General features: G+C 54.2%; 1 protein-coding gene across 2 annotated transcripts in view; it reads left to right on the plus strand.

The window, feature by feature from the left end:
* The window catches only part of pappa2 (pappalysin 2), a 71497-nt gene that overhangs the window by 18293 nt on the left and 39138 nt on the right, over positions 1-14066 (plus strand). For both annotated transcript variants that reach the window (XM_086172856.1, XM_086172857.1), the window contains exons 8-12: positions 219-411; positions 588-730; positions 7100-7282; positions 7502-7805; positions 13885-14013. In XM_086172856.1, the coding sequence (XP_086028982.1) occupies positions 219-411; positions 588-730; positions 7100-7282; positions 7502-7805; positions 13885-14013 (952 nt within the window). The remainder of the gene's footprint in view (positions 1-218; positions 412-587; positions 731-7099; positions 7283-7501; positions 7806-13884; positions 14014-14066) is intronic.

A 14066-nucleotide genomic window follows, 5' to 3' on the forward strand; every position in this document is an offset into this window, starting at 1 on the left:
AAACCTGAGGTCAACACAGCTTCCAACCCAGGATAAACCTGTGGTCAACTGAGGTTCAAGTCTAGGATTAATTCAGGTTTCAAGCCCGAGGTCAACTCAGGATTAAACTTGGGGTCAACTCAGGTTCAATCATGGGTCAACACAGGTCCCGACCCGAGCTGAACCTGAAGTCAGCCCACGACTAACAGGGCATCTTTCCTGTCGTTGCTCTGCGTCAGACGACAACTGCACCAATCACTTCACTCCCAACCAAGTGGCGCGGATGCACTGCTACCTGGACCTGGTCTACCAGGACTGGCTGACGGATCCCCATCCAAACCCCGTCCCCCTGGCCCCGATCGTCACCGACCAGGGCCCGGAGTCCGTCTCCCTCTACTGGCTGCCGCCCGTCCGGGGGCCACTCTATCGCAGGTGGGGGTGGGTCTGCAGCTCAGTCTGTGGGAGGAGATCTTTTCCTGCTCCACTACGGTTCTAAATGCCAGTATGTTGGACTGCCGGCATCTCCTAGTCAACTTCTAGTAATGTGTGCGAACACTTTTTGGGGGTGAGGCATGACATTTTTAACCGATTGTTTCCTCCCTTCCCAGCACCGCCTCTTCCTCCCCCCCTGCGACCGCCGTCAGCTGTGGAGATTGCGAGGCGGACGGCGTCTTCCACCAGTACGCCTCTGAGGCCACCTCTTCTCGCATCTGTGATACGTCCGGCTACTGGACCCCCGAGGAGGCCGTAGGTCAGTCAAACCTCCCTTCGGTTCGTTTTGACCTCTTTCCGACTTACCGTTCCTCAACACTGGGACGTTTGCACGCCCGTAAGGTGCAAAACCCAAGACAAACCCTTGAAGGTTTGCGGTTTTGTATTTATTAGTTTGTACTTTTGAGCGAAAGAGCACAACGAACCAGCCCTGAAGCTGCTGATGAGGAATTCTTAATATGGCCATTGAAAATAAAACCAGAGTATTCAAGTAAACAACAGCCAACCCAACAGAAGAGGCAACCACAGGGACGACTTTTGAACTCGGGACCCTTTTACAAACAGTCCGTCGCGTGGTTTTGAAAATGATCTCCTTGCACGATGGGCAGTAGGAAACCCCCGGAAACAAAGTAGTACACTTGCCAGGCCTGTAGTTGGCGCTGTGACTTTGGGAGAAAGGCACTTCGTGTCCCAGGAAGGGAAATGTCAGCACTACATCAAGAAAGGGGAGCAAAAGGGCGGAGGATGGGGTGGAGTCATTCCTCGGCGTGACCCCGAACTACGTTCCAAGAGAAGTTTGACTCTGCGGGCCACCATTGTTGCGCCGGTCCTCTTCCTCGCCGAGCATACGTAGACACTCTTCCCCTTCGACAGAGTGAAGAGCACGAGCAGTACTCTGGAGTCCGCCATTGTTGTTATGGGCTACCCATCCGTGCGTGGCAACCTTAGCGCCTGTTGTCCAAATGTTGCCTTTTTTTTCTCTGCCTCCATGGAGACAGGCATTTTCAAATCTCCCAAACCCCCGAGTCTGTCTCCACCTCGTCCCCTTTGTCAGGCGTACCCCGATGTAGCCAGACAGACGCAACCGAAGCTTCTGCGTTTATTCTGCGTTTGCATCCAACATCCGTTGTCGTGTAAACGGGGGCCTGAAAATCTGGAGTTACCTAAGTTGAACTCCCCTCCCGATCCTCTCCGCTCGCTGTCAGTTAAAGAATGCGGTGATTTCAGGTTCGACCCCCTCCGCCGCCCCTTTCTCCGCTCCAGCTCACGTCCTCCCTGTGAAATTCAGGTGCGTGAGAGTCTGAAGGCTCCTGGAACGGGAAAAAAGCAGTAAATTATTAAATGATAATCGCCCCTTCGCGACAGACCTCAATCCGTCTCCGCGTGGACGCTAGCGAGCTAGCTTTTTGAAGCCTAAATCGAAGCACATGGTTCTCGTTAATCCAATCAGTGTTGGAGGAACCCGGCTAAGTGACAGGACTTGCAGCCGGGAGGAAGCGCGAGGAGGCGAACAAGAGTCGGAAAAAAAAAAAGAAGGGTAGATGTATAGCGAGGAGAAAGAATGAACACGTAAACAAAACGCTTTCCGTCCTCTACGTGGAAACTCTACCCAACTATGTGGAAATCCTACGTTGGAATTTGGGCTTTTGGGCGGGGGGTAGCATGGAGGAAAGGGCGGAGGGGGGGGGGGGGGGGAAGAAGGGATTATGGCTTCCTCTCTTTCGCTTCGGAATCACAACGATGACAGAGTCAATTACAGTCTCGCTCGGCGCGGTGGTCGGCGCACAGCTGAGGAGACAGCTCGTCTCCTGCCCCCCTCCCGGATTCCCTTTCGCCCTTCGCCACTTCTGAGGGCGGTGGTGCGCGGGGGTCGCCCGGGCGAACCGGGACAGAAAGCAATTTGTTTGAAAAAAAACCGAGCCAAATATTTGTTTACGCCACCGGCCCTGAAAACGTGGCGCTCCCGGCGCTGGGGTTTGTCTGGGCGAAGGAACGCAGCAAAGCCCCGTCCCCTGTCGAGGGAGATTACGGTAATAACAGGCTGGACGGGGGGATTAAAGTCCAGGCTGGAAATTGGGCCGTTTAAAGGTGCATTATGTGTTCGGGTCCAGGGAGTTCCAGCGAATTCCAGACGAGTCTCGACACTCCTTTCGGGTCGTCGGTCCCGCGTGGCGGTGAAAATCCCCCTGAACCCGGTCCTGCTGCTGAACCTCCGCCTCCGTCCTCAGAGATCGGGGTGAAGTTCTGCCCAGGACACCGGACAACAGACCACTGGACTTGTACCTCGGGCCTTTACACCTTTCAGAAATGGTCGGTGCTTCCTTCTCACAGCAAGAAGGTGGATTCCCACCTTGTTTGGAGTCTCCAATGTACCCCCCATGTCTGCGTGGGGTTCCTCGGGGTTCTCCGGGTTCCCCGAAACACCCTTGTATTGACCGGTCGCCGGTTCATGGTGAATCCTGCCTCTTGCCCAATGACAAAGGGTGCGGCCCGACCGGACCCCAACTGCAGGATCAGCGGTATGGCTCGTGGATGAATGAGCGCAAGGTGCCCGACGTTGAGACCCCGACTGAAAAACTCCCGACGTTTGGACGCGAGGAGGTGCGAGTCCTCCGGTTAGGACTTGGCCAGAGTCGCGGCAGCTGCGAAAACCTCGTGGAACTGCTTTTCATGCGACGGCCAATCAAAACACTGATAGTGTTCCAGGGGATGATGGACTACTGTTGACGCAGCATCGTCTTGGCCCGGCCGCTGTCAGCTTGATAACGTGGCCCGGAACCAAAATGGACCGAAGTGTGAAACCGAAGATCGTGTCTTGGACTCTTCGGGAAAGGAGCGGTCTTTTCTGCGCCGCCAGCCCTCCTCGCAGACGTTTGGCCTTTTTAGGTGGTGTTTTCGCACCCGGAAAATCCGTGGCAACGAGAGTCTCGACGGACTTGGAATCTTGGCGTTACTAGTTTCCGCGTACGTTTGTATGGACGGCAAACACGCCGAGGACGTGCGATCGCTCAATCAGCCGGGACGGTTCGCTCGGCAGGTGGTAACTGGAGCACAGAAGTGGGTCAGGGACGTTAAAACCCAATAAAAACGATTTAATTGGACGCGGAACGAGTAAACGACCCTGATTGCGGGATGAGTCATCGAACACTTTCAACGGGAAGAGAAAGAAAAAAGGAAAGAATGGTGGATTTCGGGGGTAAATGCTAGAAAACCGACGTTTTCCCGACATTCCCTGACCTCCGACAGGAACGTTCGATCCCCGGCTCTTCCCGCCAGGGTGCCAAAGTGTCCTCAGGCAACATACCCGACCTCCCGGTTGTTCCCAACGGCCAGGTCGACATCTCCACACTGCAGTCGGTTGGCCCCTTCCCCTCATAGTAAGAAGATCCCTTTAATCCCCACGGTGGCCTTTTCTGTGTGGAGTCTCCACTACCTCCAGTTGTCTTTGTTGGGTTCCCACCAGGTTCTTCCTGCTGTCCAAAAACAAGCAGGAGGTTCACTGGAGTCCCCGGTTTGTCACCGAGAGAGCGAATAGTTGTATCTCTTTGTGTACAAGTCCAGGGTGAGTTTCTTGTCCATTGACAGCAGGGATAATGTCCAGCACCCCTGCAACCCCGAGTGCGGGAAAAGTAACAAATCGTAACTCCTGACCTCAGGATGGCCTTTGGCCTTCCTGGTGGGACGTCTTGTCGTGATGATCTGAGTAATCACTGTGTTACATTACATTACATTCCAGTCATTTGGCACATGCTTTTATCCAAAGCCACTTACAAAAAGTGCATTTGAGTCGCCCAAGATCCGAAGTACCAGTCATCGGAAGTCAGAAGTGACCACTCGTACATACATTCATTTTTTGTTTTTTTGGTTTTTTCGTAGGGAGTTGGGGGCTTAGTGCGATTAGTGGGGTAGTGCTCGGTGAAGAGGTAGTACTGCTTGGTGAAGAGGTAGTACTGCTTGGTGAAGAGGTAGTACTGCTTGGTGAAGAGGTAGTACTGCTTGGTGAAGAGGTGTCCGGTGGATCCCCGGAATCCGTTGAAAATCGGACGCTGTCGTCTCAACGCGGGAACGCCATCGGCACCTGCTAGCTCTGATCGCGCCGTCCCTGCGACGAACAGCACCTGCATGTCGGCCGGCAGAAGCACGAGGCTGTGACACTTCCAGGGTATCCAGGGGAGCAGGAGCATACCGCGTGGCTTCGCGCCCATTTGCGGGGACTGCGCCAACCACCGGCGCCAAAAGCAGCTCCGTGGCGTCCCTGCATACGCGTAGGTGCGTCACATCCTTCCCGCTAATGCGACGTCCGCGAGCCCGAAGCTGACGTTTAATGACCCGACTGTTTTCGTAGACAAGAACAAGAACGGCCTGTTCGTGGGCTTTTACAGCCTGTGTCCGTTTACATGCTTGTTTAGAGGCCAGTCTCGGCGTCACTCCCTTTTGTCTCCCGGATGGTTCGCTGCGCCGCCATGCACGGCCGATCGCCGCGAGTGTGTAACACCTCATTAACGCGCTGATTTTATTTGGCACCCGCCAGGGAAGGGGGCGGAGGCGGAGGGGACTCGGATAATAATAACTTGACCATAATGCGATTCCATTGCGCTGCTCACTGACACGGTTACAATTAACAAGTAATTCTCCTGGCGTGACGCTGGGAGTGCAGTGTTTCTGAACGCCGGCCATCTTTTAAGTAAGAGAGCAGAACTCGTAAGTTTCTCAGCTGGAAAGTTCTGCTCCCCCCGCGTTATTAATGGGTAGTTGCTAAGGTAGGACTTGGAAAAGTGTTAAATCAGTCACAAGTAAATAGAAGAAGACAAGGCCCGTTAAAGAGGGAGGCCGATTCTAAACTCGGCTAATTTGCCTCATCGTTCCAGCGCGGCCCTTTTTCACCCCGGACGACGTGAGGGAACAATAGCTCCACTGTCACGGGGATGAAATATCGCAAGCACTTTTTTTTGGAAGGCGTGCGAAAAAAAAAGCCCAAAACAAGCGGCATCATCCCTTTTTTCCATCGCAACAGCGGCGTCTGAAATCACAGGGGTGGAAATGAAACGCAGGCGCGTTAGCGCTCGGTCTGAACATCCTGTATCGCCGAGTCAAGATTCCGTGAGGCGGCGCGGGGGGTTGATTGGAGGAGCTTTCGGCACCTTTTGCCGGACCCTTAGCGGGCAAGAGAGGGCCGGTTCATTCATCTGGCGCCATCTCCAGAAAGTAGACCGGCTGAATCGATAGAAAACACATGGACACATCGTGCCTCTGAAAGGTCGCTCCGACACCGAGCCCGGGGATCCACTTTTAAGTCCCGCGCTCGTTATCTGGAGTTCCGAGAAGTTCCCCGAAGGCGTCGCCGCGCTCGCAGGAAGTGGCCGGTAAAGGTCGCCAGTTCTGTCCAGCTTAATACCGGTTGTCCAGGATCGGCAATGCGGCACAGAGTGCAGCAGGTGACCTATGGTGATGAAGGACCCTCCCGTTGCCTTTAACAGCCTGGAAACACACACATACGTGCACACACACACACACACATACGTGCACACACACACATACGTGCGCAAGGTGCAAATGACAGAAGCAAATAGCTCGCAGCCCCTCGTTTATGCCTGGATGTGAAAAACGGGGGCATTTTTTCCAGAGGCGAGACCTTTTTTTCCTCCACCTTTATTCTAGGAAGGGGAATCAGGCCCTCTTTAGTGCCGTCCTATTTGCCTACACACACACACACACACACACACACACACACACATACGTAGGTGCGCACAAACACAGCAGACACACACAAGCACACACAGTCCGACCATAGAAAGCTGCTTTTACTGCTCAGCAAAGAGCAGCTTCATTTCGGCAAACACTCCATGTATCACTCTGCGCCGCTATTGCTAAAGTCCCGTTTCTGGTAAGGCCTCCGGCCGCCCGGCCCTCCGGATGAATCGAAGGGTTACCTCAAAACTGCCTCGAGTACCTTCGAGAGCCTTTGAGACATTTGGAGACCAAAAAGCATCGATCGGTAGAAGTGAGTACAAGTAGAGTCCCAGAAAAACAAGAGTACCTTTCTTATTCCTGTCATTCTGCTGCCACCCCGGCGCCGTCCACTGGCGTCCTCTGGTTCCCATTGGATTTCGGTTGCAGGAATACATTTCCTTTTTGCTAGTTCCTTCCCTTTACCACCTTCATCAGTTTACCTAATTGGATCAACATGCCTCTTTCTGGAGTCTCAATTTAATGTAACCATGGCAACTCTGATTGTAGGAAGAGTTGGGCTCGGGGTGATTGTCCGCAAACAACAAACGCAAAGTATGACTCACATACATTGGATCTTCATTGGAGGGGCAGCAGGGTGGTGAACACTCCGGCCTCACCGCAAGGATCTGTTCCTGGATCCATTCCCACTGGCTTCTCCAGGTTCTGTAGCTCGGGTTCACTCCAGATCAGAAGTTAGCATCCGGGCGCTGGTTGAAGTTAAACCTCACCTCTTGTTTCAAATGTCAAGTTGACCCCGGACCCTTGTTGACCCTGCGAAGGAAGCCTTTTTTACATGAAGTATGCAAAAGTTCCTGTCCACATTCCTCTGTTATTTCTCCACCATCTTGGTTCTTCTGGATGAAAGATCTACCGTATGCTTGTTCCCCACCTCCTCCAGGGCCGCCCGACGTGGAGCAGCCGTGCGAACCCAGCCTCCAGGCGTGGAGCCCCGAGCTCAGTCTCTACGACACCAACGTTACCTCTCCGTGTCCAGAGACGGAAGGCTGCACCCTCACGCTGAGGTTCCTCCACCCCGTCATCCCGCAGGCGCTCACCCTCTGGGTCACCTACATCTCCACAAGTATGTTCGGGGTGAAAAAAGAAAGGCGACACAGACGGACGGTCAACATACAGTGCTTTGGTGAACCGAGCACCTAAACTCAGAGGACAGTCTTAAAAACGCTCCGCTAGCGCTAGCAAGATAGTTTGTAGTTTGTCGGGTGCCGACGCGACGCCGATTTTCACCGATAACCCCAAAGCTACATTCAGAAGCGACTCGTCTCCTCTTCCCGTCCCCCAGACAACCCGGCCATAGCCGACATCGAGCTGAAAACGGAGGCGGGTACGACCATCAGCCTCGGTCCGCAGCACGTCTTCTGCGACGCGCCCCTCACCTTGCGCCTCCACACCCACAAAGAGGCCATCGGGGCCATAAAGCTCTGCACCTTCGACGAGAAGATGGAGATCGACGCCGCCATGCTGTCGACGGGCCCCGGCAGCCCCTTGTGCTCCGCCTGCCGCCCCTTGCTGTACCACCTCCGCCGGGAGCCGCCCTTCGCCGGGAAACCCCCGCCGCCTCAGATCCGGCGGGTGTTCACCGACAGGTAGATGTGGAGGCTATTACGACGCCGTTACCCGCGACGAGACGCGCGAAATTCAGGCGAGCGGAGTCTCAGAGGTGACCGGGAGTTGAATGGGGAGGGAATAGTCGAATGGAGTCAGCTGAGAGGACGTCCCCAACCAGTCCAGACCGCTGTCAAGGCCAATCGCTCCGTGGAATCCTTTCATTTCAGCAACACAATAGTTGCATGTTTCCACCCCGGAGAAAGTATGTCTTCTGCCCCCGGTTCCAAACCTTCGTAGGATCTGTGCAGACTTCGCTCACGGACAGATAGTATCACCATAAATATGTCAGATTTCTGTTTTTCTATCCCTCGGTTCAGTTCCAACTACAAATTCCCCAGAAATGAATCCAAAACGGTATCAGACGTTGAAATGGAGTTTCGCGCTCGCGTCCCTGCTCCTCCGAACGCCTGCCGACTCCACCTGGTGGCTTTTACATCGCCATGATAACCGGGCGATCCATCTGGAGCTCAAATAGACCTCCGCAGAATGTAGCCTAACTTCGACCGACTTCTAAAAAAAAAAACCAATCTGATAACCGCAAGTATTTTAATGACATCAGACTCGGAAACATCACCTGAGAGGTTTGTTTCCGAGGATTTGAACGACACACGATGGCGTGTCAGACGCCGGACGCCGAGCGGAAAAAAGCCAGATGGGGAAAAAGTTAGTCAGCGTCCGCGGCGGCGGCGGCGGCGGCGGCGTCCGTCCACAACTGTTTGTCCTTAGAGCCGCTAAACCCTCGGTTATCTGCCCTCGTCTGGGCTCGATTCCCTTCCAAAACAAACAGCTGCTTGTCTTGATCTGATCTGGATCCGCGGGGTCCGGGATCCGGGTCTGACCCTTTGCAAGGAGAAGGTCCCCTCCATCATTGGGCCTTTTCAGCCCCCAGGATGGCAATAAGCTAAAAGTTGGCAGTTTTTAACTTCTTTTAGTCCTTTCGGACGCTCTTTCTCGGGGTTCCCCCGCCTCCATCTCACCCACGGGCAACTCATCTCCACCGTCTCACTCCAACTGACTTGCTGTCCTCTTTCTCTGAAGCTAGAAACCTCCTCTCCGCCGATCATCTAGATCTCGCATTCTCCGGCAGTTCCAGCATCTTCTATCCAGATATTCACCATCGCCTTCCCGTCCATTTCCCAGACTTTATCTCCAGAACATCTACCATGTGCTGTCCGTCTGATGGACTCCTTCTTGATCCAACCTCCAGATCTCCAGTCTTTTCCTCGGTATCTCGAAACCAGAAACCGTGGGTGTTCTTCACCACCGGCAGATACTCTTTTGTTATTTTCCGACAACCGTTCCAAACTTTTTCCGTTTCCAAACCAACCCTTTTCATAACAACGAATCGTATCAGCTCATCAAGACAAAGCAATTTTGTACCAATCTCAACCTCGAGATCGGTCGCCTAGCAACACCGCATATGGGCGCAGAGTCAATTTACAATATCTCAAAGAAATGATACTACACGATATCTCTTTGCGTAACTTCAGCTGATGTGGTTCCGCAAGGATCCGCCCTGGATCCTGTTCTGTTTATTTTCCCAAAAAATCCCAAATTTTTTCCAGAAAAAGGGGTAAAAGGTGTACGAGACAGTGGCGAGAGCAGCGATGCTGTATGTTCTAGAAACAGTGACAATGACGAAGGTGGAGGAAAATCCAGAAAGGTGCAGGTACGTTCTGGAAAGAGGAGCGGCGAGACAAAATATATGAGTGCGAGAAGAACCCGGGTGGAACGTGAAGATACAGGGAGTGGAGATCAAGAAGTTGGAGGATTTTAGGTACTTGGGGTCAACAGTCCAGAGAGGCAAAAGAGGTGAAGAGACGGGTTCACGCAGGTTGGAATGGGCGGAGAAAAGTGTCCAAGTACGAAGAGATGGAAGAACATCAGCCAGAGTGGAAGGAAAGGTGGAGGAGACGGTGGTGAGATGATCTACAAACATCTACAATGACCAAAAGACAGGAGGCAGAGCTGGAGGTCGCAGAGATGAAGATGTTGAGGTTCTCTTTGGGGGGGGACCAGGATGGAGAGGATCAGGAATGAGTCCATCAGAGGGACGGCACATGTCAGATGTTTTGGAGAGAAGGTCAGAGATGGTTGGGTCATGAACAGAGAAGGGAGGGTGAAGATACTGGTAGACCAAAGACCAAAGAGAAGATGGATGGACGTCATGGGAGAGGAGGATCCAGAGAACAGGGTTTGATGGAGAAGGTGGACGACCCGTGAAGGGAAAAGCCCCCGAAAAAACAGAAGAAGAAGGGTTAACAAAGGCTAACCAAGACAAAGACGGGGTGGTGGAGTTCTTGCAGGAACCTCTGTTATTATCTCCATCGGTAAAAGAGACATGAACGCTCCGCAGCGCTGGGAAAATGAATCTCCACCATTGACGACGTCCCGGTTTGATATACCGTGCGTGCATTTTCATCCCGAGCGGAGAAAAAGCCCAGCGCCGTTTTTATGACGTACCTGTAACTCACAGGCCATTGGAGTTTATATGGGAAAGTTGGTGGGTGTTGAGTGGAACAGCGGTGCGTTTTTCTTTATGAGGTTCCACTGGAGGAACCCGCCTCCACCCCGTATTTATGTCCGTAACTCCTAAAGGGACCGGCGAGGTGCGTCATCCCTCCTGAAGTGCTCCGGGTGGCTTTTACGGCCCGATCTCGGCGTGGAGCCACCTGGACGCGAGTCGACGACGACGGGCGTCACGCGGGACTCCCGCGCCGCCGCCGACCCGTCGCCGGGACGACCCCGTTTGAAGTCGCCGCCTTTTACGCGCCTCCCGGCTCGCCTCGCCAAAGACATTTATCATCTCGGCGTAAGCGTTCCCGGCAGCAAATTAAAGAGCGGAGTTTCCAAATGATAATTGGGGATCCATTTGTAAATCCAGACCACACTTTGGAAACCCGAGCAATTAGCAAAATAGCTTCCTTTCCTGAGAAACAACCCCAATAACTTCTGCGCCTCTGCCTCTCTGCTAACTTCTGCGCAACAGCTGAGAAGAGGCTGCCGCCGCATGACGCTTTTAGCACCTGATTAGAGGTCATTTGGACGGACGCTTGTGACCCTGTGGCCATTTCTTTGGGGGGGCGGGGTTGCGCTTTCCGGGGCAGATGTTTGGGTGGACTCGGCTTCAGAAACAGTTTATTTCTCAGGGAACACGTCTCCTACGTGAGTTACACAAGTGTGGTCTAAGTGCAAAAAGATGGAGGAGCTGGTGGGAATTGAGGTATGAGGGTCCGCGAGGGGGCAGAATGTGAGGGGAATAGAGTGTGAAGAGAGCAATGAGTCTGGAGGGAAGGGAAGGAGGGGTTGATGAATGGAGGGGACGGAACCTGAAACAAGAAGAAGAGGAAGAAGAGGAGGGCTGGACGGATAAAAAAAATCGTGGACGATAAGCGAGGGAGAGAAAAGTGCGAGGTGAGGAAGGGTGAGGAGGCACTTGCCGCCCCCTCCTTCTCTGAATATGAACCAAATGTGAGCAGGGGAAGCATCCGGCGCGAGCGTCTGGAGCCGAACGCCGCCCGTGTTATCACTTAATTTTTCTCCACGCCGATTTCAAACATGTGATACTTCTGGCGGGAGAAGAAGGCGGTCCGGTCCGGTCGCGCCGCGCCGATTCCTTCTTGATGTCGAGACGCGCTCGGCGACCCTCCAACCTCCTCTTTAGCGAACCGTGAAGGCCCGGCGGTGCAACCGGCGTCACGCGCCGTAGACGCACCTGGAGCGAAGAGTGAAAGATGGCGATCTCGGGCCAAGCCGGGCTCCGGTCCGGGGCGTCGGCGCAGATTCCGGCCACGTAGAGGCGCCGGTGTGGCCTCAGAAGCTTCGTGCCGTGGTCTCTAGCGCTCGCCAAAAGAGGGTCTGCATTCCCCGCTGACACGGTTCATGGTGTCAACCTCAAGAGCACTTTGACATCTTGCGGTCTCAAAGGGAGTTGCGCTAGAAAGCTTCAAAATCTTCTTGTTGTGGAAACCGGTCTTGGTTTTCTTGACTCGTTTCATTCCTCATCCCAGAGGCTTGTTCACTTCTAGCGCCCTGCAGGTTCCCAATATAAGACGCTAGCATGCTAGATAGCATTCAACCATTCACGTACAGTCGCAGAGCTTCCACGCTAGGCACCGACTTTCGATAAGCATCGCCTTCCGTCCGTCCACTGCCTTCACGTGCCGTGTCACTTTGTATGTCTTTTGGGGAGCTCGCGGACGCATGGCCAAAAGCTGCAGACGGAGTGCCAGAAGTTGCGGGGGTCAGTGTTGCGTAGTATGCTCAAGAACGACCAACAAAAGGAACAGAGAAGAAGCTACCTAGCGTCGGTATAACAAGGGAGGGGACTTCTCCGTCCACATGATGCCTTGCGTTTGATCCCTGCCGGTGCCCGCCGAGCTGCCTCTTTCTGTCGGAACTCGGAAGTGAACTCTGAACTCCGCGCTGCCCTCTCGTGGACACTTGCCTGGAAAGTATGGCCGGGGCCGGGGTTCATCGTCTCGCCTACGACGGACCAATAGCCGAATGTCTGATTGGAGTGACGGCCCGCTCGCTCACAAGGCGGCTCACAACTGGAACACGGAAGGCCTTAAATTGGCCAGAGTCTCTTCGCTCTTCTACCCATTTTGGGCAGAAACCCGTATCACAGAACCCGTGGGAGGGGGCGGGGATGATCTGCGGAGCTGCGGTGAACCCACTGCACCCAGATTTTGCGTCAACAACTGACTAATTTGAAAAGACTGGCCGCGCCGTAGGTGTACGAGTACCGAAGGGCGGTTCGTGCAAAGAAGACGGATCAAAGACTCCTTCTGTAAACAAGATCGCATCGCGATTATTCTTTCAAATTATCCCCGTAGACTCCGTCGCCAACGGGGGGTTTGGGGCGAGGGGAGGCACGAGGCAGAAGGATACATTTTGCGGGGAAATATCCGAGAGGGAGATTTTCAAAGACCTTGTTTCCTCCTGCGATCCATAATTAATAGAGGACATTTGTAGAGTTTGGAGAAACCAGACCCGGTCGGGAGCTGCTGCCTGGACTTGGACGGTAAAACCCAAGAGGAGGCTCCTTTAAATAGACACGGCCCACCGAAACAGATCGATAGTCCCGACACCGGAGCTGAGGTATCGCCGGGCACTTCCCGCCGAGGGGCGGCGAGGTCGCCGGACGGTCCAAGGTTGCAGACGGGGGACTTGTAGCTCCGGGAAAGGCGACTGGGGGCGAAGGGTCTGAACAGAACACATTAGAACAATCCCACAAGCAAAACAAACGTTTACAAGCATTTAATTTTAAAAGGTCAACCCGAGATTCGGTCCGATTTACGCGCTGCCGCTTGGCACCGCCTCGCCCGCCCGCCCCGGAGGATTCCTGGATTGATCCCGACCGTGACCCCCGAACCCGACCCCGATCGCCGAACAACAATTTGAAACGAACCGATTGGACGTCCCACAAGTTTCTGCAGTTAAACGCTTTAAAAGGCCAATACGGTGCAGATGTACCGCCACGACTCCCTGGAAGGAACCATTTCTGCACATCCCTCCCCTTCTCCACCCCTATGTGCAAAATCTGGAAACCCTTATTCACGCCTTTATTGCCTCTCGTTTAATTCCCGTCGCTCCTCACCAGCCGCCTTCTGGCAGCGCTTTAAAAACAACAACAAAACCCCACCGTCCGGCCTCCGGTTTGTCTTCCAGTCTCGACTCCCGGGCGAGGGAAACACCGTTTTTTGGCGCGCCGACGCCAGCTACCTGTCGCTCCCGGGATTTATTTTCAGATTTGACGGATGGCGGCGGATCCAGGCGACTCGCGGGCCCCGAGCTGTCTACCAGATCCCCGATATCTCTTCTGGTTTCCGCTCTTCCGGAAGGGCCGACCGAGAGGCGAGGGTCGGCGGCCGAAGCCACGGGACTCCCCTTCTCCGCCGATCGCCCCGCTTTCCGTTTGGGTGTCGGCCATCTTTCCTCAAACGCGCAACCACAAACGACGACGATATAAAAATATTCGCTGCGACTTCCAAGTCGGCGGTTCGCGTTTTTTAACGCCGCAAACACTCACGTGACGACTCCTTCCCCGTTCAGGTCCGTCTCGAAGGGGGAGAAGTACCGCTACGAAGTCCGGGTGGAGGCAGGCGATCTTCTCAGCGACCCTTCGCCGCCGCTCCTCTACACCCACGGGCAGCCATACTGCGGGGACGGCCTCGCCCGAGGGTCGGTGTTCAACTTCTCGTCTCGGGTGTCGTCGGGGTCGCGGGTTGACGGTT

The sequence above is a fragment of the Fistularia commersonii genome, chromosome 25 (genome assembly GCF_037954325.1).
Source record: "Fistularia commersonii isolate RoL2024-O1a breed Wild chromosome 25, RoL_Fcom_v1.0, whole genome shotgun sequence".
NCBI classification, from domain to species: domain Eukaryota; kingdom Metazoa; phylum Chordata; class Actinopteri; order Syngnathiformes; family Fistulariidae; genus Fistularia; species Fistularia commersonii.